Raw genomic sequence first — 21,626 nt, forward strand, 5'->3', positions numbered from 1 at the left:
TGAAGATGAAACTCAACTACTTTGGCCACCTCATGAGAAGGAAAGACTCCCTGGAGAAGAGCCAAATGCTGGGAGCGATTGAGGGCAAAAGAAGAAGGGGACAACAGAGAATGAGGTGGTTGGATGGAGTCACTGAAGCAGTCGGTGCAAACGTAAATAGACTCCGGGGAATGGTAGAGGACAGGAAGGCCTGGAGGATCATTGTCCATGGGGTCGCGATGCGTTGGACACGACTTCGCAACTAACAACAATTGAATTTGGGAAAGGTATAAGAATTGCTAATGCAGGTACATGATTGCAATGGAAGTTAGATTGGGAAATTGATGACATTAGTTACCAGTCCCTGGGAAACCTGTTGTCCCAAATTATGCGTCTTCCTGGGGTATGGAGGAAGTTGTTAGACGGTCAGCCTTTCCTTCTCACATGTTCTAAACTAAATGTCCAGGCTGGTCCTGGAGACTGGTATTCCTGCCAGTGTCCTGTTTGAGACAGACAGTGCATTTACACTTATGAACTGGCTGACATCTATTTTTGTGTCATTTTGGCCAGGCAGTCTTTGGCAAATTAATATTTATGATGAGATTAAAGGAAGGGTCTTTATGGGTGTCTATTTATAAACTGCCTCATAATCAGAGGAGAGGTCTACCTGATAACATTAGGAGCCTTCCCTCTGAGTAAGATGATAATGGCTTTCAAACATGAATTTGTGAGTCTCTCAATACATTGCAAAGTTTGTGTTGTCATTGAAATTCCAAGTGTTGGTACCTGTGGTTTGGGTTAGTAAGCATGTGTAAGTCTGGATGCATGGGAAAGATGAAGCTTATGAATCAGTCCTCTTGTTTAAGAAGAACTGGAAACCATCTGGGGTTTAGCTGTGCTTTAGAAATTATGCAGATGCTGTGAAAAGAGGATGTGAAGACACTTGCACATCTTCTTTTTGTAGCTTCTGGATGACCTCCAAAGGCAACATAAATTGATTGTGGTTTCACTTTATCTGCTTCCTTTTAACAGACCAATTTAGATGCACTATATTTGTTGAGCTAGAACTTGGCAGCCACGTGAAGGTGTATTCAGGTGTGCATTCAGGGAGTGGGGGGGAATGTAAGAAAAACAAAACCAAAAAGGTGGTCTGCAGTGTTTGCATCAACTTTTGAGAACCCTATGAGAATATTTTCATTGTCTGTGAAGGTTCTGAACCTCAGTATAATGCTGGAGCCTCTCTCTCCTGATATTTGGATCTCTAAGAAGAAAGGCACACCACAGAACTACCTGATTTAAATATTTAAACTGATGGAAGACATACAAAAGAGTGATATATATAATGCATGGTCTGGCTAGTATTCCTCTTAAACCAGCACAATTTCATTGACAGAGGGTTAAGAACAGCTAGGGTTTTTTTGTAGCTCACTTTTTACTACCCAAAGAAGTCTTAGTTACCTACCCTTCCTTTCCCTACAACAGACACCTTGTGAGGTAGGTGGGGCTGAGAGAGCTTTGAGAGAAGGAGTGGGGAATCAAACCCATTTCTCCAGGTTAGAGGCTGCCACTCTTAACCAATACACCAAACTGGCTTTTGTGGAACTTGCGTACAGAAGACCAAGTAAGGATGCCAGGTCCCCCCTGGTTATTCGCAGGGGGTAGTCTTGCCCTCTCCAGATTGAGAAACTTCTGGATATTTAGAAATGGAGCCTGGAGAGAACAAGGACCTTAGTGGGCTATGCTGTCAAGGAGCTCACCATCCAAAGCAGCTATTTTTCCCTGGGGAACTGTTCTCATTAATCTGAGCTGCAGTTCAAGGAGCTCTCCAAGTTATGCCTGGAGGTTGTCCTTCCATCTGCAAATCCTTTTTCAAGCCACACCCCCTCAGCCTGAACTCTGTTCCTGCAAAATGGGAGTAATCATTGCCTGCTTCACAGCTTTGTGGCATGACTGAGATAAACAAAAATTAAACTGCTTCACACATTAAAAATGTTAAATCAGAAGTTAAAAAGCAAACTAGATGGCATGCTGGGCAAATCATGCTTGGATCTTCCTGCTATCCTTGAAAGGGTGTAGAGCTCTGTTGGGATTGGGGCCAATGGTAAAGTGGAAGACAGGTTTTAACCCTACCTCTTTCTAATGTGCTTTTGCCAAATGAAATGATTCCTGTGCTGCGGATAACCCTGAAAAGGAAAAGGCACCCTTTCCGTTCCAGTCTTCATTTTTCTTTTCTGGAGCAGAAAAGGGGCGGGGGTCAACCAGTAAAACTGCATGAGAGGGAAAAAGTTCAGCTCCCCTTAGCTTCCCTCGGTCTTGATCTAAATTGGAAGTGCACATGACTACTATTGCTCTCTTTAAAAATGCCTGGGAGGTGAGACCTTGCTTTGCTTAGTCATCCCATTCAGTGTGCTTAAAGGCATGAGTCACAGTTTGAGGAAAATATTTCTTGCATAAGGGAGGTATTTTTTTTTAATAAATAGGCAAAAGTTAACGGAAAGCCTGTTTTATGCAGGTTATATGTTACTGCCAGCTCCTAGGCAATTTAAGGGGGCAGGTAACCCTGGCCACCAACTGGGAGTGGAGGGGATAGCGTTGCCATCTTTGGGTCAGAAACTCCTGGAGATTTGGGGGTAGAGCTTGGGGAAGACAGGGAACTTCATGGGGTGCAATGTCATAGAGCAGGGGTAGTCAAACTGCGGCCCTCCAGCTGGCAGGGGCTCCTGGGAATTGTAGTCCACGGACATCTGGAGGGCTGCAGTTTGACTACCCCTGTCATAGAGTATCTGTGCCAAAATATCTGCCAAAGTATCTGCCTCCCACAGTGGGGTACAATGCCATGGACTCCACCTTCCAGAGCTCTCTCTAGTCTGGAAGTGAGCTGTAATTCCGGGGGATACCCAGATCTCATTTGGAGATTGGCATCTCTCATTACACAGGTCCTTTAGCATGGTAATAGAATTGTAGGACTTTCTGACCTCGTTATGGGGAAATAACTGACTCTCGCCCCCTTCCCAGCCCCTCCTAGAAATGCGGTACCCCCAAGCATTGAGGGCTGGCCGTTGCCCCACTTCCTGTTCTGTGGTTCATGGGGCAGGGAGAGTAGAGACAGATCTCCTTGGAAGAGGCCTATCCCTCTGCAGTTGTCTTCCCTCAAGCCTCAGCCGGTCTGGACTTGCCTGCATTTCTAACCCAGTTGCGTGAAGACTTGCCGTCTGATGCTCTGTCTAATCAGCTGGAAAGACACTGTTGGAAACGCTGCCGGCTTTTGATTGCACTCCGTTTCACCTTGGCACAGAGGGGTGTGTGCGTGTGTGTGTGTGTGTGTGGCAGGTGGGGAGGGGCTGCGCTGAGGAGAAAATCCTATCCTGTCAGATATTCATGTCAAGCCCCCACGCAGGCAAACCAGGTGTGAAATCAATTGCAAGCACATTTAAACAAATGGAAGGTGGATTTTGAAAACTGTTCCAGTCAATCTAATATGGAGAACGGAAAGTACAAAAGGGAAGACATGGGGGGGGAGGGGGCAGGAAGCGGGCAGGCAAATCTCTGCAGAGTTCCAAGGCCAGCAGTTTAAATGGCGTGGAGATTGCTGCTGCAGGTGGATTCCAACAGCAGGCGGGATATTATAATTCACAGAAGCTGTTTCTTTACTGTGGGGTTTGGTGGGGAGAAGGGAGGAGGAGATCCAAGCTGAGTGGGGCTTAGCAGAATTGCTTTTAGTGCCTGTGCTTTTGAACAGGCCCAACAGTTAGGACTGAAGTGGCTGGAGATCTCCTGGAGACAGAGATCAATTCAGCTGGAGAAAACAGCCACTTTGGAAGGCAGAATACATGGCATTATATCCCTCTCAAGTCCTGCCCCTCCCCAAACTCCAACCTCTTTTGGCTCCACCTCCCAAAGCTCCAGGTATTTCCCAACCCTGGAGCTGGCAACCCAGTCAAGAGAGGGAAAAGGGGAAGAGCAGGTGGTGGAGGCAGCCACAAACAACATAGGGATGGATGTGTGGGGGTGCCAATCCTGTCCATTTCAGGATCACTTCCATCATGTCAAGGACTCATTTTCATAGTCTGCAATTGTGTGTGTGTGGGGGGGGGAGTGATAGGTCCTGGCCCTGAATCCCCCTACCTCATTCCTGCCTCCACTTCATCGGAAGGATTGTTAGCTCTGAGTCGGGAAATACCTGATGATTTGGGGGGTGTTTGGGAGAAGGGAGGGACTTCAGTGGGGTCTACTCTCTGAGCTTCCAGAGTGGCCATTTTCTCCAGGTGAACTGATCTCTGTCTCCTGGAGATCAGCTGCAATAGTGGGAGATCCCCAGCTACCACCTGGAGGGTGGCAAGCCTAATCACAGGTCAGCAGGAGAAAACAAAATGTTTGCCAGCATTGTGTTGATGTGCCAGAAAGAGGGTGGAGACCCCGTCCCCACCCCAAAATTTCTCCCCTAGTCCAGAAGCAGGCTTTGATTCCTGGACTGGAATCTTTTTTCTTTCTTTCTTGTGTTAGCAATTGCTAGGAGCTCTTGATTCACCAATCCTAAATGACTCAGCGTTCATATAAACAGTAATAGGGTGGCGATTGTCTCAAGAGGAAGAAGTTCATAATTCTTTCGGGAAGCCGACAAGCCAGCCTGCTGCCAATTGATGGGACTTGCAAAAAAACCACACATCACACACACTCAACACAACGGCAGAACGTTGCTTTCCTCCAGCAGCTCATAGAGTAGCAGTTGGGGTTGAGCGCTTCGGTAGCCCAAGCGGCCGTTCCAGCCTGAAGCAGCCAGCGCTGAAGGGGCAGCCAAAGTGCACAACCCTAGACTGGTCTTGGCGTCATCCGCATGGTGTAAAGCAGGGGTAGTCAACCTGTGGTCCTCCAAATATTCATGGACTACAATTCCCATGAGCCCCTGCCAGCATTTGCTGGCAGGGGCTCATGGGAATTGTAGTCCATGGGCATCTGGAAGACCACAGGTTGCCTACCCCTGGTGTAAAGGAGTTCTAGGGCCAATCTATTGCCTGTCCCAGCTGCTGAGGAAAAGCAATCTGCTGCCCTCTCTCAGCAGCCAAGCAAAACGATCTAAGGCTATGAGGCAGTAACCGCAGCAAAGATTGGGTTCCACAAATGCCCTCGTTGAAGAGGATAAAATTATAGCATTAATTTGTCTAGACCCTAGATCATAATAAAGCATAACATGCAATCATCAGCACCATACAATCAATTTTCGCTTAGCATTCAAACCACAACAAGATCCCATTAGGATTTTCGCCATAACATTTTGAATTGATTGCGGTTTCTGGATATTTTTTCAAAGGCTGCCCACAGAGAGAGAGAGTAATAAAGTCAGCTAATGCTACCAAGGCTGGTTTAGCAGTGGCCAGATTTCCTTTGTTAATAGCAATTGTGCAAGCAGGACTTTTCCTGTTACCTTGCTTTTCCTCACCAGTGATTTACCTCAGCCGGCCTTTGGCTCACTTTTTGGAATCAGCATCATTGTTTTGTTCCACAGTGAAGCAGAGTTAAATGCACCGCTGTACTCTTTGGTGCCCTGAAGCGCTTCCTTTTTTGCTCATGTGTTCTGTTTTTCTGTATCCAGAGCCCTGAGAACACGTGTGAGGGAAAAGGCCAAGCTAGGCCTTGTCAGTAGGGGGCCATGCCAAAAAAAAAAGATGGTTTGCTTTAGTTGTCAAAATTGTTATTTGAATATTACAGCTATTAGTTGTGTTCTGTTTTCTTTATTTGTTATGGTAATGGAGGGAGGAGCCAGAGTGGTTTTGTGGTTAAGAGCGTCAGACTGATTTGCAGAAGTGGGTTTGATTCCCCACTTCTCCACATGGAGCCTGCTGCATGACCTTGGACCAGTCACAGTTCTCTTAGAGCTCATTTAGCCCCACCTACCTCAGAAGGTGCTTGTTGTGGGGAGAGGAAAGGAAGGCGATTATAAGCCACTTTGAGACTCCTTAAGGTAAAGAAAACTGAGAAGCAAAAACCAGGTCTTCTTTTTCAGTACATTCACACATGCCAGTTGCAATGAACCTTTCCAGAAGGTTCTTCCTGACACATTTCAGATAGATAGCAGAAAGGGTTCTCATTTATAGAGGCAATTAAAATTCTCATTGGTATAGTAGGCTGCTGAAAGCTTGCCTCTGCCCACAAAAGATCGCCATGGACATAAACAATGTACTAAAACAAAGAAATACTCTTAGGAGTCCACCCGTGCCCATTGTAAGAAGGGTTGGAGTGTATTTGAAAACCAAAAAGCATACTTGGACCACTGGACCATTTTCCCCTCTTGTCCAGCTCAGATCCCATATATATTAAAAAAAAACTTTGAGCACCAGCTGAGAACACAGTGAGATGGTGTGGGAGTGTATAGAGCAGGGGTAGTCAAACTGCGGCCCTCCAGATGTCCATGGACTACAAAAAATGGAATTGTAGTCCATGGACATCTGGAGGGCTGCAGTTTGACTACCCCTGGTATAGAGCTTAGTGTTGTCTGTGCACTCCATTCTATCTTTAAAAAAAAAATAAACGGACTTCCTTTGCTCATTTTCTCCATGCATGGAAACCAGTTTTTATAGCTGCTTACAAAGGGCATTATAGGAGACCATGCACTAAAAGCATTGTGGTGCCTTCTAATCTGGCGAGCTAGGTTTGATTCCCTACTGCCCTACATGCAACCAGCTGGGTGACCTTGGATTCATCACAGCCCTAATAGAGCTGCTGTGACCAAGCAGTAATTTCAGGACTCTCTCAGCTTCACCTACCTCACAGGGTGTCTGTTGTGGGGAGAGGATATGGTAGGGTATTGTAAACTGCTTTGAGACTCCTTTTGGTAGAGAAAAGTGGCATATAAAAACAACTCATCCAGAGACTGGAGCTGTGAATGGATAAGACAAATCTTTTTACAAACTGGAAAACTGCATATATAGGAGTTTGGGGAGAGGGGAGGGACCTCAGAGGGTTATAATACCATAGACTCCACCCTCCAAAACATCAATTTCCTCCAGAAGAACTACAGTTACTAATCTCCAGGTGGGGGCTGAAGATCAGCCAGAATTACCTCTGCTCTCCGGATGAGAGAGATCAGTTACCCTGGAGGAAATGGCTGCTTTGTAGGGTGGACATCTTGGCATTACAGCCTGCTGAGGCTGCTTCTCTCCCCAAGTCTTGCCTTCTCAAGATTCTCCCTGCAAATCTCCAGGGATGTCCCAACCTTGATTTGGCAACCCAAAGGGGAACTCTGTAATTGGGAAGCCAGCAATCCTAGAAGGACAGAAGGAAAGGGAAAGAAGAAATAAAGGAAGAGGAGGGAAGTGAGCTGACTCCCGCAAGTCCTTGTAGGGTTTGCCTTTTTTCACTCGACAAAACTCATCTCCTGAGCTGTTCTGTTATACTACACTTCTAATCCATTCATAAAAATACCTTCCCGAACATTTCTGCTTGATAGCTAATTATACCAACTGCTGTCATGTTTTTTAAGTTTTTATTTTGCATAACTGCCATGAGACACATGAATACCGTGTTTTCAGTTTGGGTTTTGATTACTGAACTTTGATTCCATATTCCTGCTTCTCTATGAAGGGCGTACTTGACCTAAGCTTGGCTATAATTCTCTGAGAAGTGAGTGTAATACAAAATGCTAAGTCAGACAAAATCCTGAACTCTGCATGGGCATGTATCCAAAACGGTTGAACCTCCCAGACGTAGTGATTATGGAACTAAATGGACCGTATGTTCATACTTGTCAAGTTGTGAAAACCCAAAGGTAGGAGATTTAAGTTCCTTCCTCTGACAATGATTCCCCGTCTCATACCTTAATATGTGCTCTCAGATCGTATTTCTAAATAGATATTAAAATACAAAAATGCCTTATAATTGAAAGCACAGCAGTAGTTCCCTTTTATAATAGGGTAGAATAAATTCTAGGCCAGGTTAAGGCCACCAGCAAGATTATAAATCTGAGCTAAATAGCAGTTTAGGTTTAGCAAAGTTTATCTAAACACAGATGGTGTTTTTCCATCTTCGCCAAGCATGGCTACTAGCGCCCTACCTGTCCCCGGACCACTTGGCTACAGTGATCCATGCAACGGTCACTTCCAGACTAGACTGCTGTAACTCGTTCTATGTGGGCCTGCCCTTGTCACTGATCTGGAAATTAAATAGTTTTTTTTAATGTACTGGAATAAGAGAATTGGCCAGTCTTTGTATTAGGCAGGAAGATAAGTGGAATTCATAACTTTTGTAAATGTCAGAAGTGCCTGATTTCAGTAGTGATGATGCTAAAATATAGGTCTTTTAACATAATGGTTGCTAAGATTAAATCTTTTTTCAAAATTTCCATCAAGAGAGTTGTAGCCTAGCCCTCTAACATCACAATTATCTATATAGAAACAGTGTATGGTAGATTTGCAGAATTATTATGGCATCTTTCAGGCCCTCTTGTGTGGGACAGGAATTAGGGTTTCTACGCTCTGCTAGTTCCCTTCTTACTTCACTAGGCAGTTCCAGAAGGTGGTGTTGGGCGACAGCTGCTCTGCTTCAAGGCATTTATGTCTCCCACACTGTGTTTCATATAGAAAGACAAAACTAAAATTGCTTTAATAGTAAAGCCAGAAAATAGGATGCCAAAGTTCTGTTCAACAGGTTGCAACGAAGACTATTGTGGCTGTTAGCTGAACTGGAGTAATGCCATGAAATGGTCACTCGCAGAGGAAGCTCAATAATTTGTAGACCACCTTCTGTGAGGGAAGAGAATTGTCAGCCTGGTTGGGACGCAAATCTTAGGGGGGGGGCAAGCAGGCCATTGACTCTGAAGTACTCAGGGCACATGGAAGCTGATGGGCAGGGGGGGGCGGGGGTCCAGAGTACAGGAAGTTGAAGGCTACTGTAGGGTTGGTGGATATTTTTAAAAATACTGGACATGCTGAGGATCAACCCCCTTTCCCGCCTCCTCTTCGTAGGGTAAACAGGGCAAAGTTACATTTATATACTGCCTTCCCTTGTGGCTCAGGGCAGTTTACAGTAAAATTCATTTTTCCCTGGAAAGAGCACCCAGTCCAAGTGCATAGCAGTTATGGCTGCTGCCACACACTTGGACTGCCTTGGCTACATAGGTTTCCAAATTATTCCATTTGTATTTTACTAAACTAAAAAAAAACAAAACACCTGATCTAAAGCCATTTGCATCCTTGGCTCAGTCTCTCCCTTCTTGTGTGTCTAGCATTTCAAATGATGGTCTAAGACCAAAAATACAAGTATGTATGATAGATCAGTTTGCAGATTGTCCCGTGTTTCCTTTTAGGGGAGGCTTTCAGAACCTGAAATTACCCCAGTCAATTACCTGGTCAAGCAGCATTCTTGTTTTTGTTTATTTAGGGGAGAGAGAATGGGATAAATAGCTGTTCCTGTATTTATTTACAGCATTTGTATCCCAGCTTTCTCCCCAGACAAGGCTACCAACTGTTAAAACAAGCCTAATAAAAATACATCCTAAAACCAGAGCTAAAAATACGTATGCTAGACTGCCATCTTGGTAGTGCATGGTTCTGGCAGGTCTTGACTCAATGCGATTTCCCTGGCCTCATACTTGCAGCTTGATCTTCTATTTCCTCCGCATTAACTCCCAAGTAATGTGTGTCCATGCTGCCATTTGTATGCTATTCATCTTGTTCTGTCACCGTGTTATAGCAATCTTTCACCTCCTGATTTGTTTTACCCGCGCAGGAAAATCTAGTTGCCAATGATTGTTACCGCCCAAACTATACTACAATTCAACAATGAATAGATTGCAGCCTACAATTCTATCCTTAGCCCCTAGGTCCTGACTGGCATCAAGTGAAGCATGGGCATATTGAAGCCTCCCCACCCCCACCCCCCCCACCCCAAAAAACAGGGGAAGCCTAAAAGAAATGACTATCGTCTCATGGTGTTCAAACCCTACAATCAAAGGTTAGCGGAGGCGGCGTAACACCAGGTAGCTATCAACTTAGTTCCTTGAAGTGTGAAAATGGCTGCCTCTGACTGCTGGCGTTGGCTTCATGCACAGAAGTTGTCTAATCCTCTTGAAGCTTGCTGTGACAATTTCAATTGTGCTGACATGTGGTCATGTCATTCAGGAAGCACAGCTCCCAGTGGGCCTGGCTATTGTGTTCTCTCTGCCTAGTTCTCTCTGAAGTTCTCCCTGCCTAGCTGGGGCTGTTGTTCTTTTAACGATCTCACTGACCTCCAAGTTCACCAGCTAAACAGAATCATCAATCTCACCTCTCTCTTTTTTTGCCCTCCCTTCCATTTCCCCATTTCTGAAATAAGACTTTCCTCAAGGAAATATTCCATACACCGTTAAAATTTAATACGAGTTCTGTTTTGAAAGATTGCCCCTCGGGATAGCTCACTTGTGATGTCCCCTGGGAGCTATACTTTTTAAACATTTATATGTAACTTCTGAGGGAGATTCCCAGGAGGTTCTGAAGTAGGTTGTCATCAGTAAGCTATTCCGTCTTTGTATCTGGACCAGGTGAGGAAATTTACATTCCCTGAGTGCCTGTCTGACATCCATAACTTCGGCTAAGGGTGAATAAATTCAAACTCACTCTAGCTGGGGTGGAATTGCTCAGGATGTTTAAGACAGGTAAAGCGGAGGAAGTGCCTCTGGCCTCTAGTGTTGACAGTGCTCTGGAGTTTAGGCTTTCTTCTGAATGGACAGCCTGAAAGAATGGTCAAAACCAATTTTTCAGCAGCTTTGGCTGATCAGCTGGTAAACCGACCAGCGACAACAACATTTGAGTCCAGTGGCACCTTTAAGACCAACAAAGATTTATTCAAGGCGTGAGCTTTTGTGTGATGAAGAGAGGGCTGAACTACTCGATTCCTATTTCTCTTCAGTCTTTACTTGTGAGGGGAATCGTGCTCAATGTGACAAAATCATTTCACATGATGAGGGATGGGAATTGTTGTCTAGGATCACTTTAGGGGTAGTCCATCAATAACTATTTTCTTTAAATGAAACAAAATCCTCTGGGCCAGATGAATTGCATCCAAATGTTGTCCCCATCTTCAATAACGGGAAAAAGGAGGATCCGGGTAACTACTGACCCGTCAGCTTGACATCTATAGCAGGCAAAATTTTAGAACAAATCTTCAGTAGGTCCTTGAGCAGCTAGAGCAGATGGCTGTAATTACTAAGAGTCAGCCTGGCTTTCTCAAGATTAAATCATTTATTATTTATTTATTTATTTATTTATTTATTTATTTATTTATTTATTTATTTATTTATTTATTTATTTATTTATTTATTTATTTATTTATTTATTTATTTATTTATCTGTACCGCCCATTTCTTTGCAGCTCTGTCAGACTAATCTTATCTCATTTCTCTAGACGGTTACTACCTTACTAGATTAGGGGAATGCTGAGGACATAGTTTATCTGGATTTCAGTAAGGTTTTTGATAAGGTTCCAAATGATATTCTTATTGACAAATGCGGGTGCCTCAGGGATCTGTCCTGGCATCTGTGTTGTTCAACATACTTATAAATTATTTAGATGAAGGAATAGAGGGTGTACTTATTAAATTTGCAGATGACACTAAACTGGTGTAGCAAACACACCAGAAGATAGAATCAGAATACAAGATGATCTGGACAGGTTACAAAACTGGACTAAAATGAATTTCAATAGAGATAAATGTAAAGTTCTTCATTTAGGTAGGAAAAATCATATTCATCAATATAGGATGGGCGAGAGGTGTCCTGGTAGTAGTACAGGTGAAATCAGGTAGTTGTGAGTTCCTGCATTGTGCATGGGATTGGACTGGAGTTCCCTTCCAACTCTATGATTCTATGACTCAAATTTTTGTTGTGCTACTTCAGGCCAACAAGGCTATCCACTTGACCAGCTACAATCCTTCCTGAAACAGAATGTACATGTAACTGTTTTATACTGAGTCACATTGTTGGTCTGTCAGCGTCTGTTCTGTCTATTCCAATTGGCTGTGGCTTTCCAGCTGGGTTTGTATCATCTGTTACCTTTTGAATTGGGGATGCTAAGGACTAAACTTTGGGCCTACTGCATGCAAGGAGATGCACCCCTTCCCCTATTTGACTCCTGCACATCTAGACCTCTGAAATGGGCTCTGTGCGGGGCCTTTCCCAGTGCCTGTCTCTGAAACCCTTTAACTGAAAATGTCAGGGACTGAAACAGGGACCTTCTACAGCCTGTGCTGCCTTCTCTCATACTTCTTGCTTTAGGATGCCTTGGGCTGATCCTGCGTTGAGCAGGGGTTGGACTAGATGGCCTGTGTGGCCCCTTCCAACTCTATGATTCTGTGATTCTCCCTGCTTATCTAGATTAGCTGCGAACAGTATGGTGGCAGGTCCATCTGGCATCCACCTGGTGGCCATTTATGAGTGGATATGGACCACCATACTGCTCAGATTATGTAAACAGCTTTCTACCGTGATTCACAGGAGTAATGACCTTATTTTACAGAGGGTTTTTAAAGATCCTTGGTGTCATCATCTGTCGAGTTGCTTTAGTGTTTTTTTTTTAAGCTCTCAGTAAATTGTTTGGCATGTGATCAACTCCTAAATAGTATACATCACTTCGGGAGGGTTATCTTGTTGTTGAAAAGTTAGTTGGAATCCTTTGAAACAACTCCTAAGAAAAATAAGCTAATAAAATAAAAGGCATTTAGTTGTCAGGTAGCTGCTGAGGCTGTTTCTAATACTTCCGGGCTACTGTGGGATTGATTTGTTGGGCTGCTGAGTCTTACTGAGATTATTAAAGCTTGTGGGTCTTAAAGGTGCCGCTAGACTCAAACTTTAATCATCTCAGTAAGATGCAGCCCAACAAGATATAAGCTTTCGTGTGAGAATTTGCCAGCCTGAAAGGTGTATTCGGATTCAAACCTTGTTCTGCTGCTTCAGACCAACACAGCTACCTACTTGAGATGATTTTATGTGCGATGCAATCAGTCTGATCTTTAATATGGTCATGGGCCAGCAAAGTGAAAATTAGCAGTCAGTTCCAAAACCATAAGGGATCGGACTGCAAAAAGCACAATATAGATAAAAGCATAAATTTACTAATAATATAAAATAATATAAAATAGCTTAGACCATAAAATGGCTAAAAGCATAAATTAGATTATACACACACACATATTCAGATCACAGCGCTCTGATTCAATTGGGTGTTAGTAATCTTTTGCCAAATTTAATGGCTGCAGCACAAAACCTGGCGACACTATACCTTACAGCTGTGGTTCCCAACATTTTTATCACTGTGGACCAGTCAACACTTGACAATTTTACTAAGGCCCAGGTGGGGGGGTAGTCTTTTGCAGAGGGACGTCGCCTGAGCCCCTGCTCCACTTGCTTTCCCGCTGGCGCCCCTGACTTCCTGCTGCCCACTGGGGGGTGCTGCCAGCAGCAGCTGCGCAGTGCCATACCGAGGGGGAGTCCCAGCCATGGTGGCTGCTGGAGAGCACCAAAGGTGAGCTGGCGGCAGAGTGGCAGGGCAGCCCCCGAGGCAGCAGCCGGGGAGGAGGACGAGGAGGAGCTGCGGCCCAGTACCAACTGATCCATGGACCTGTGCCGGTCTGCGGACCGGGGATTGGGGACTGCTGCCTTACAGCATAATTTGCGTCTGTGAGCAGTAAGTGAGATGCAGTTAATAGCTGCTGAGCACCCTGAATAGCCCAACTTAGCCCAAGCTGGTCAGAGCTTAGAAGCAGGGGATAGCCAGAATTACTGCTTGGATGAGACACCACCACCAAGGAAGACTGGGGTTGCCATGCAAGGGAAGGCAGTGGCAAACTACCTCATCTTGTCTCTTGTCTGGACTACCCCATGTATGGGGTCCTCATGAGTCCCTTGTGACTCATGCTCTATGCTGCTTCTAGTGGCCACAACAGCCTGCTGACAAGATAGGTGTCGGGCTGATTTTTAGATTAAACAATAAAGAAGATGCCTGTGGTAAAACAGTAAACAATAGGAAATCGTGACAGCTGTTAATGTGTCCTCACAATCCATCCATAACTCTATAACGTTCACCCTCCCGAGCAGCCATTTTCTCTTGTAACTGGTCTTGGTCATCTGGGAATTAATTGTCATAGCTGGAAATCTACCAGTATCACCTGAAAGCTAGCAATCCTACAGGTGATATTTGGACTTCTAGTAGCACATATAACTTGTGTGTGGATAAGTTTGTCACATGGTCATCAGCTAATGGGAACACTGGAACCGTATGGAAGAAGTGAACTTTGGAGCCATTTGCTATGTAGAGCTGTGAGCTAGTGAGTGGCTGATGAGGCTGTACCTTGTTTTCATGTGTGCTGCATCTCTCTCAAGAGGAAAGCCGGAGGTGCCTTCGTGAGCACGCTCAAGAGGATAAGCCTTCTTCCTGTTACACTCAGTCAAGCAAGTTAAATACCAATGTGATTAGGAATGGATTTGTCTCCCTCTTGGTGGGTGATTACCGATGATTTGGGATTGCCCTTATGGGGCCAGTGCGTGAGCTAGCATTGCTAACCTCCAGGTGGGGCCTGGAGATCTCCCAGAATTACCACTGATTTCCAGGTGACAGATCAGTCCTCTTGAAAAAAAGGGGCTGTTTTGAAGGGTTCTGTGGCATTATACACCACAAAAGCCTCTCCCCTCCCTGTACTTCATCTGCAGATCTCCAGGAATTTCTCAGTCCAGAGTTGGCAAGCTTAGGGTGGGTGAAAATGGCAGAGTGCTGTCATGTTTTAAAGATGTACTATATTACAGCATCAAATGTTTTGATGTGCTCATTATTTCACCAGATGCATGAAGTTACCCTCTGTGTGGCACTAAATGAGCACACAGAAAGGAATATGTGCAAACAGTGGGGCCAAGAGGCCATCAAATGCAAAGCTGTTACATTTCTATGCAGAGGTCAATTGTACGCAAAGCAAGATAAGAACATTGGGTCAACTGGTTTTCTAGATTATCCCGTCTTCCAAGCAGCTCAAGATGGTGTAAGATGGTTCATGTTTGAATTTTACAAGGCAGGTACAAAAATGGGTAACATTTCCTCTGAATCTTACTGGCTAGCTGGTAGAGTTTGGTGGCTCTGAATGAGTGACTGTTACTTGGAATGAACCTTGACCTCTAAAGTGCCTGCTATTTCTTGTTCAGATCAGGGGAATGGTCATGGCTCAGTGTTAGAACAATTGATATACTTGTGAAAGTTCCAGGCCAGGTTCAGTCTCTGGACTACTTAGTTTACAGGGATAGGTGACGTGAAAGGCCTCCTCACAGAGTATACAATACTGACCTTGAGAGACCACTGGCATAAGGTTATTGCATCCATGTTCATGTGTATTTTTCGATCTGGCAAACCTGTGCCAAAGTCAGAGGACATTTTGTTCCCTCCAGAAAGCATAAACTGGGTGATGTGTTCACTTCTTAGTGGGCAGGAGACTTGAGATTAACCTGTTGGTGACTTTCTCTTTTCCCACAGCTTGTATCATGGGGAGCAGTAAGAGCAAACCCAAAGACCCCAGTCAGCGGAGACGCAGCCTGGAATCCACGGAGAACATCCACGGGGGCTGTTCGGGATCACAGACTCCCAACAAGACCACCATCTCAGATTCCCACCGAACTCCCAGCCGCTTACATGGCAGCACCACTCCAGAAACCAAGCTCTTTGGAGGCTCAAATACATCCAGCATGGTCACCTCTCCTCAGCGCTGTGGGGCATTAGCTGGTCAGTATGGCTTCTGTGTTGGGCAGGACTTTCGAATCCTGGTATCTTTGACCTGTTTAAACGTGTCTGTCTGCAGTTAAACCTGCAAGGCTTGGGAGTTCTCAAAACCAGCAGATGAAACCTAAGCTTGTTAAGTGTGCAACAATTATCTACCCATGCCACGTGCAAAGAGGCACCATAACCATTAGGACACCATGTGACTCAGTGCATGAATTTCCTTGGTGCACGCTGCCCTTAAGGCAGCCTTTTTCAATCTTTGGACCATGGAGGAACGCCTGAAATATTTTTCAGGCTTCAGGGAGAAAGGCTGCTTGAGGCAGGAGTAGGCATCCAGGCTTCATCCCCTTTCCCAGGCACGCTAACTACAATAGAGCACCACCTCCAGGCCAATGGAAGTGGCCGATTTCCTGTTTTCATGACATTGTCAGGAATAGTTTGTGGCTGAGTCCATTAAGGCAGACTGCAGGGGAAAGGCTAGGGAGCCCCTCATGCAGTCCTGGTTGGGAATCCTTGCCTGAAGGTATAATATTACTCACCAGTAAAGATAACGTGGTCACTGAACTCACCTGAATTGGTTTCTTTTGCAGGTGGAGTCACCACATTTGTGGCCCTCTATGATTATGAGTCCCGGACAGAATCAGACCTTTCATTCAAGAAAGGGGAACGCCTCCAAATCCTGAATAACACGTAAGTGCTTTTGGTCTAGGGACTGAAGGATGCATGAAACAGTCCAGTAAACCTTTTCTTTGGTTGCATGCACAGCTGTCCATGCTCATGCTCAGGAAGATAGAAAAAGCATCATGGTATTGCTTCTTCAGATTCATTTTGGCCATTGAGTCACATGAAGCAAATCAATGGCAGCTCTGGCTTAGAGGATAGGGGTTGTCATACCAGTGCAGTTTAAACCTGAATGCGCCATTCTCCATGGGATCACAGCCTCCAAGGACCAGGTCTTCATTTACAGCAGCTTCTACTTTTGCCTTTCAAGTAATCTAGCAGTGCTGAGAAAGTTCTTCCTCCTTGCTTGCAGAACGCCAGCAACAGGGAATGAACTCCAAGGCTGCCTTCCCTACCAAGGACTGAATGACACATTGCAGGGCATGAGTGGCCAATCTGCGCCACTGGGCTTCATGCATCCCTCCCACACACATACCAGCAGTGTTTAGTTACACATTATGTTCAGTGCATGTCCTCTGCTGTGTTCTTTGGTCGCCCCTGACAGGGAGGAGGGGCCACAAGCCAAGCCTGGTGCTTTAGTCAGGTGCAGAGGAGCAGCCAGGGAAGTTCTTGGTGTGCTGGAGGCTCACTGGCAGCCAGGAGCTGAGCCTGAAGAGCTCGCCCAGTGCTGCTGCAGGGGTCCCTTGGCTCAAAGAACAAGAAGAGTTGGCTATTATACCCTGCTTTTCACTATCCTAAGGAGGCTCAGAGCAGCTTACATTCACCTTCCCTTTCCTCTCCCCACAACGGACACCCAATGAGGTGGGTGAGTCTGAGAGAGCCCTGATATCACTGCTCAGTCAGAACAGCTTTATCAGGGATGTGGTGAGGCCAAGGTCACCAAACTGGCTGCATGTGGAGGAGTGGGGAATCAAACCCGGCTCGCCAGATCAGAAGCAGCCGCTCTTAACCAGTACACCACACTGGCCCTTCAGCAGTGACAGTGACCAGTGTTGGCTCACGAGTTGCCCTCCTCACATGATGCTATTGGAGTCAGTGGCTGAGAAGATGCCCGTCTTTGGTGCTGCTGATGTGGGCTGAGCAGAGTGACCCCTGAAGTGCTGGCTGGCAGCAATGCAGACGTTGGTCAGCTTGCCTCCTCCCAGGGCCATTGTAATTTCCCAGTCTGAGAGCCAGCATGGTGTAGTGGCTAAGAGCGGCAGCCTTTAATCTGGAAAACTGGGTTTGATTTCCTACTCCTCCGCATGCAGCCAGCTGGGTGACTTTGGACTAATTACAGATCTCTTGGAGCTATTCTTGCAGAGCAGTTCTGTCAGAGCTCTCTCAGCCTTATCTATCTCACAGGATGTCTGTTGCTGGAAGAGGAAGGGAAGGCAATTATAAGCCACTTTGAGACTCCTTCGGGCAGTGAAAATTGGGCTATAAAAAACAACTCTTCTTCTACAAGCACTCAAGCATTGGCATGGAAAATGATTAAACCCCACACATGCTTTCTTCCCAGTTATCTAGCAGCCAGTGGAGATGAGTCTTGGTGCCCAGGAAATTATGCTGATACAGTCGGATAACAGATAGTGACATTACGGAAGTAGAAGAAACGTATGAGAACTTTCAAGGTCTAAGATCTCTTGAGACAGATAGCTCAGCTAACATCCTCATGTAGTTTCAAAGGACGTGTTTAATCAGGATGCCCCACTAAGGTCCTTTTGCAGTTTCAAATGGAAACCTTTCCCCAAAAATTCATTCTGTATTCTTCATGGGCTGCTCATTCTGGCCTGAAATGGCCCCATTGCAGAATGGTTGCAGAAGCAGCAGCACTTATGGGATGGTTCCTGGAATGATGCCCACTCATATGTGGAAGGGCAAAAACAACTTGAGGGGACGGGTCTTCTGCTGTCCCTTTGGCCTCTGTAAGAGGCCAGGTATCCATCAGGAATCCATCTTCTACATCAGGAATAGTCAAACTGCGGCCCTCCAGATGTCCATGGACTACAATTCCCAGAAGCCCCTGCCAGCATCCTGGGAATTGTAGTCCATGGACATCTGGAGGGCCGCAGTTTGACTACCCCTGTTCTACATCAAGCAAACAGCGAACATGAACAACCTGTTCCAAGGAAATATTTTTACCCGTGGCGAATTTGCTTGGGAACATTTAGTTCCCAATGGCTCCACCACCATCCCGTTGTTGTTTTTCATAGAATCATAGAATCATAGAGTTGGAAGGGGCCATACAGGCCATCTAGTCCAACCCCCTGCTCAACGCAGAATGTCTAATTAAGTGAGGAAGGTTTGCCGCATCCCCGTTTCAGAGATAGGAGGGGAAATATGGCACTACTTCCTGGGGTTGCATCTGACAGGCTGAAGATGGTAGAGCACTTAGCACATTAAAAAAAGCCTTGGTAAACAATTACTGATATTATTGCCATATGACTGGGCAGATGGATATGGATTCTTCGTAGCAGATGTTGCACCCTCCTCCTCGCAAGCCTGTTTTCCAGCCACTTGCTGTCCTCTCTCAGTGCTGCATTTGCTCTGTAAGCTACTTTGACACATCTCTGGTCTACTGCCGTCCCCCCCCCCCTCTCAGCCTGAAACCTCTAGCCCAATGAGGTCTTCACGACCGGCTGTGGGCTGGCTAATGGGTCTGTTGCTTCTTTTTAATCTCTCTTCCTTCCTTTGAACTTGCAGTTTATCTCTTACCAGATGCTGCGGACAAACAACATATTGGTAGGAGGAGGGAACAGTTGTCCCTGCCATGGCCCTGCTTGTGATTTCTCCTAGATGCACTTTGTTAGAGATGGAAAACTGGACCGGCATGGCATATTAAGGGATTTCCAATTGAAAGAGGGTTAGTGGTGCATAGCTAAGATGGGTTTAATCTTAAAACGGTAAGGTTTTCTGCCGCACGGGCTCATCCCTTCAATTAGAGAGATTTGGATGAGTGGCCAGTCTCCTGGGGTGAACAGAATTGAATGTCTGCCCTCTCCAGATGATACAGATTTTGTGAGTTCCAAAAACACTTGTTGTGTGAAAGCCAGCATGTTATTCTTTCCTCCTGGGTAGGAAAATCTGAGTGAGGGCTTGGCTCTGCCCCTCCTTGTGTGTTGCCAGGGTACGGGTAGGGGGAAAGCAAGAGCTTTGGAGCTATTGGGTCCAAATGGTACTTGCCCTCCTTAGAGGCCTTTTTGATACTGGCTTGTCTATCAGGGAGTCCCTGAGTATTGTGGGAGGGTTCTGGCACATGCTCTATGGTGCACTGCTTGTTCATGCCGAGTGTTAGCCAGGCCTGCTGTTCCATCTGTATCGACTGTCTCCAGACAAGTCCCAAATAAACCTTGGAAGAACTCCACAGATCCCAGGAACATAGTTTGAAAACCGTGGTTTTAAGGCTGCCGGTGCTTATGCATGCTTACTTTCATTCACTTTTGAATAGCTTCTTAAACCTGCGGTTCTTTTAATCTAAGCCCTGTCTCTCTTTTTTCTCTCTCTTCCTCTCATACCCTGCCTCCTCATGCTTTCATTTAGGAGAAAGGTGGATGTCAGGTGTGTATCTTCTATTTGATTGATATTGGAAATAAGCCTAAAAGCTGTTCTGATCACTGATGCCTAAACTGCAGACTGGGGTTGGGTGGGGGGATCAATTGTTACAGATTAACCTGAAGTGCTTGTGGTGTGCCTGACCTTACAAATAAGTATAACTCTTTGGTTTGGAGTGTCCATACCTTGGATCCAAGCTGATGGCATATTCCAAAAGTATTGCTGCTAATGGATTTACAATATGCATTTCTTTGTTTGGTGGGGAGATGAGAGGTAATAGTGTATAGTGGATAGAATGTTGGACTGGGATGTAGGAGGCCCAGGTTCAAATCTCCACAGTGCCGTGGAAGATAGCTGGGTGGCCATGGACCAGTCACTCTCTCTCAGACTAACTTGCTGCGAGATTAAAACAAAGGAGAGGAAAATTGGTGTAAGCTGCTTAGCGTTCCATTAAGGAGAAAAGTGGAGAATATATATATATATATATAGGGAGCCAGTTTGGTGTAGTGGTTAGGAGTGTGGACTTCTAATCTGGCATGCCGGGTTCGATTCTGCGCTCCCCCACATGCAACCAGCTGGGTGACCTTGGGCTTGCCACGGCACTGATAAAACTGTTCTGACCAAGCAGTGATATCAGGGCTCTCACGGCCTCACCCACCCCACAGGGTGTCTGTTGTGGGGAGAGGAAGGGGAAGGCGACTGTAAGCCGCTTTGAGCCTCCGTCGGGTAGGGAAAAGCGGCATATAAGAACCAACTCTTCTTCTTCTTCTAAATAGCTAAACACAGTGGTATGTTGATCCAAAAGAACTCTTAGCTATGATAATCATATTTATTTATTTATGTAAAGGTAAAGGTAAAGGTATCTCCTGTGCAAGCACCGGGTCATGTCTGACCCTTGGGGTGACGCCCTCCAGCGTTTTCATGGCAGACTCAATATGGGGTGGTTTGCCAGTGCCTTCCCCAGTCATTACCGTTTACCCCCCAGCAAGCTGGGTACTCATTTTACCGACCTCGGAAGGATGGAAGGCTGAGTCAACCTTGAGCTGGCTGCTGGGATTGAACTCCCAGCCTCATGGGCAGAGCTTTCAGACAACATTTCTGCTGCCTTACCACTCTGCGCCACAAGAGGCTCTTATTTATTTATGTATTTATTTATTTATTATATTTATATACCTCCGCTGAGGCTCAGGGTGGTTTACATGGAACTGGAATAAAAACAGTACAAATAACACGATAAATTGAACAGTAGTGAAAAAGTCATAACAGGAGAACAGTAATATAATGGAACAAACATTATATAGTGTTTGTATACATAGTGAGAACATCCAATTGTAACTGTGACATACTGACGGCCCCATAGGATGGACATGTCGGTGGTGGTTCTCATGGGAGGGGAGCTCAGGGGCCAATGGTGTGTGAAAAGCTGGACATAGCCAGATATCATTAGAAATCTCTTTGAATTATTAAGAAGTTAGTACCAAAGGATCAATTGGATAACCACTGTCTTTGAGTTATAGGTTATTATGCATGCATTCTTGCGTCTGCTTCCATGAATACTGTCAACATAGATTTTAAGAACAGGAATACATGTCACGGTATTTCTTGCTCCTGAAGTATCACAAGGAGTGAAATCATGTTGGTTACCCAGTGTAGCATCTATGGGTGCCATGGTGTCTGCCAAACATGGTTCTTGGCACCTGTCGAGTACT

At 45.5% G+C, this 21,626-nt stretch overlaps 1 protein-coding gene across 10 annotated transcripts in view; it reads left to right on the forward strand.

The window, feature by feature from the left end:
* Nucleotides 1-21,626, forward strand: part of SRC (SRC proto-oncogene, non-receptor tyrosine kinase) — a 111,960-nt gene that overhangs the window by 55,009 nt on the left and 35,325 nt on the right. For 8 of the 10 annotated variants that reach the window (XM_077335465.1, XM_077335455.1, XM_077335461.1 and 5 more), the window contains 3 exons: nt 15,460-15,705; nt 16,293-16,392; nt 19,906-19,923. In XM_077335465.1, the coding sequence (XP_077191580.1) occupies nt 15,468-15,705; nt 16,293-16,392; nt 19,906-19,923 (356 nt within the window). In that variant the 5' untranslated portion in view covers nt 15,460-15,467. The remainder of the gene's footprint in view (nt 1-15,459; nt 15,706-16,292; nt 16,393-19,905; nt 19,924-21,626) is intronic. The other 2 variants (XM_077335463.1, XM_077335464.1) reach the window with 1 other exon arrangement.

The sequence above is a fragment of the Paroedura picta genome, chromosome 4 (assembly GCF_049243985.1).
Source record: "Paroedura picta isolate Pp20150507F chromosome 4, Ppicta_v3.0, whole genome shotgun sequence".
NCBI lineage: Eukaryota > Metazoa > Chordata > Lepidosauria > Squamata > Gekkonidae > Paroedura > Paroedura picta.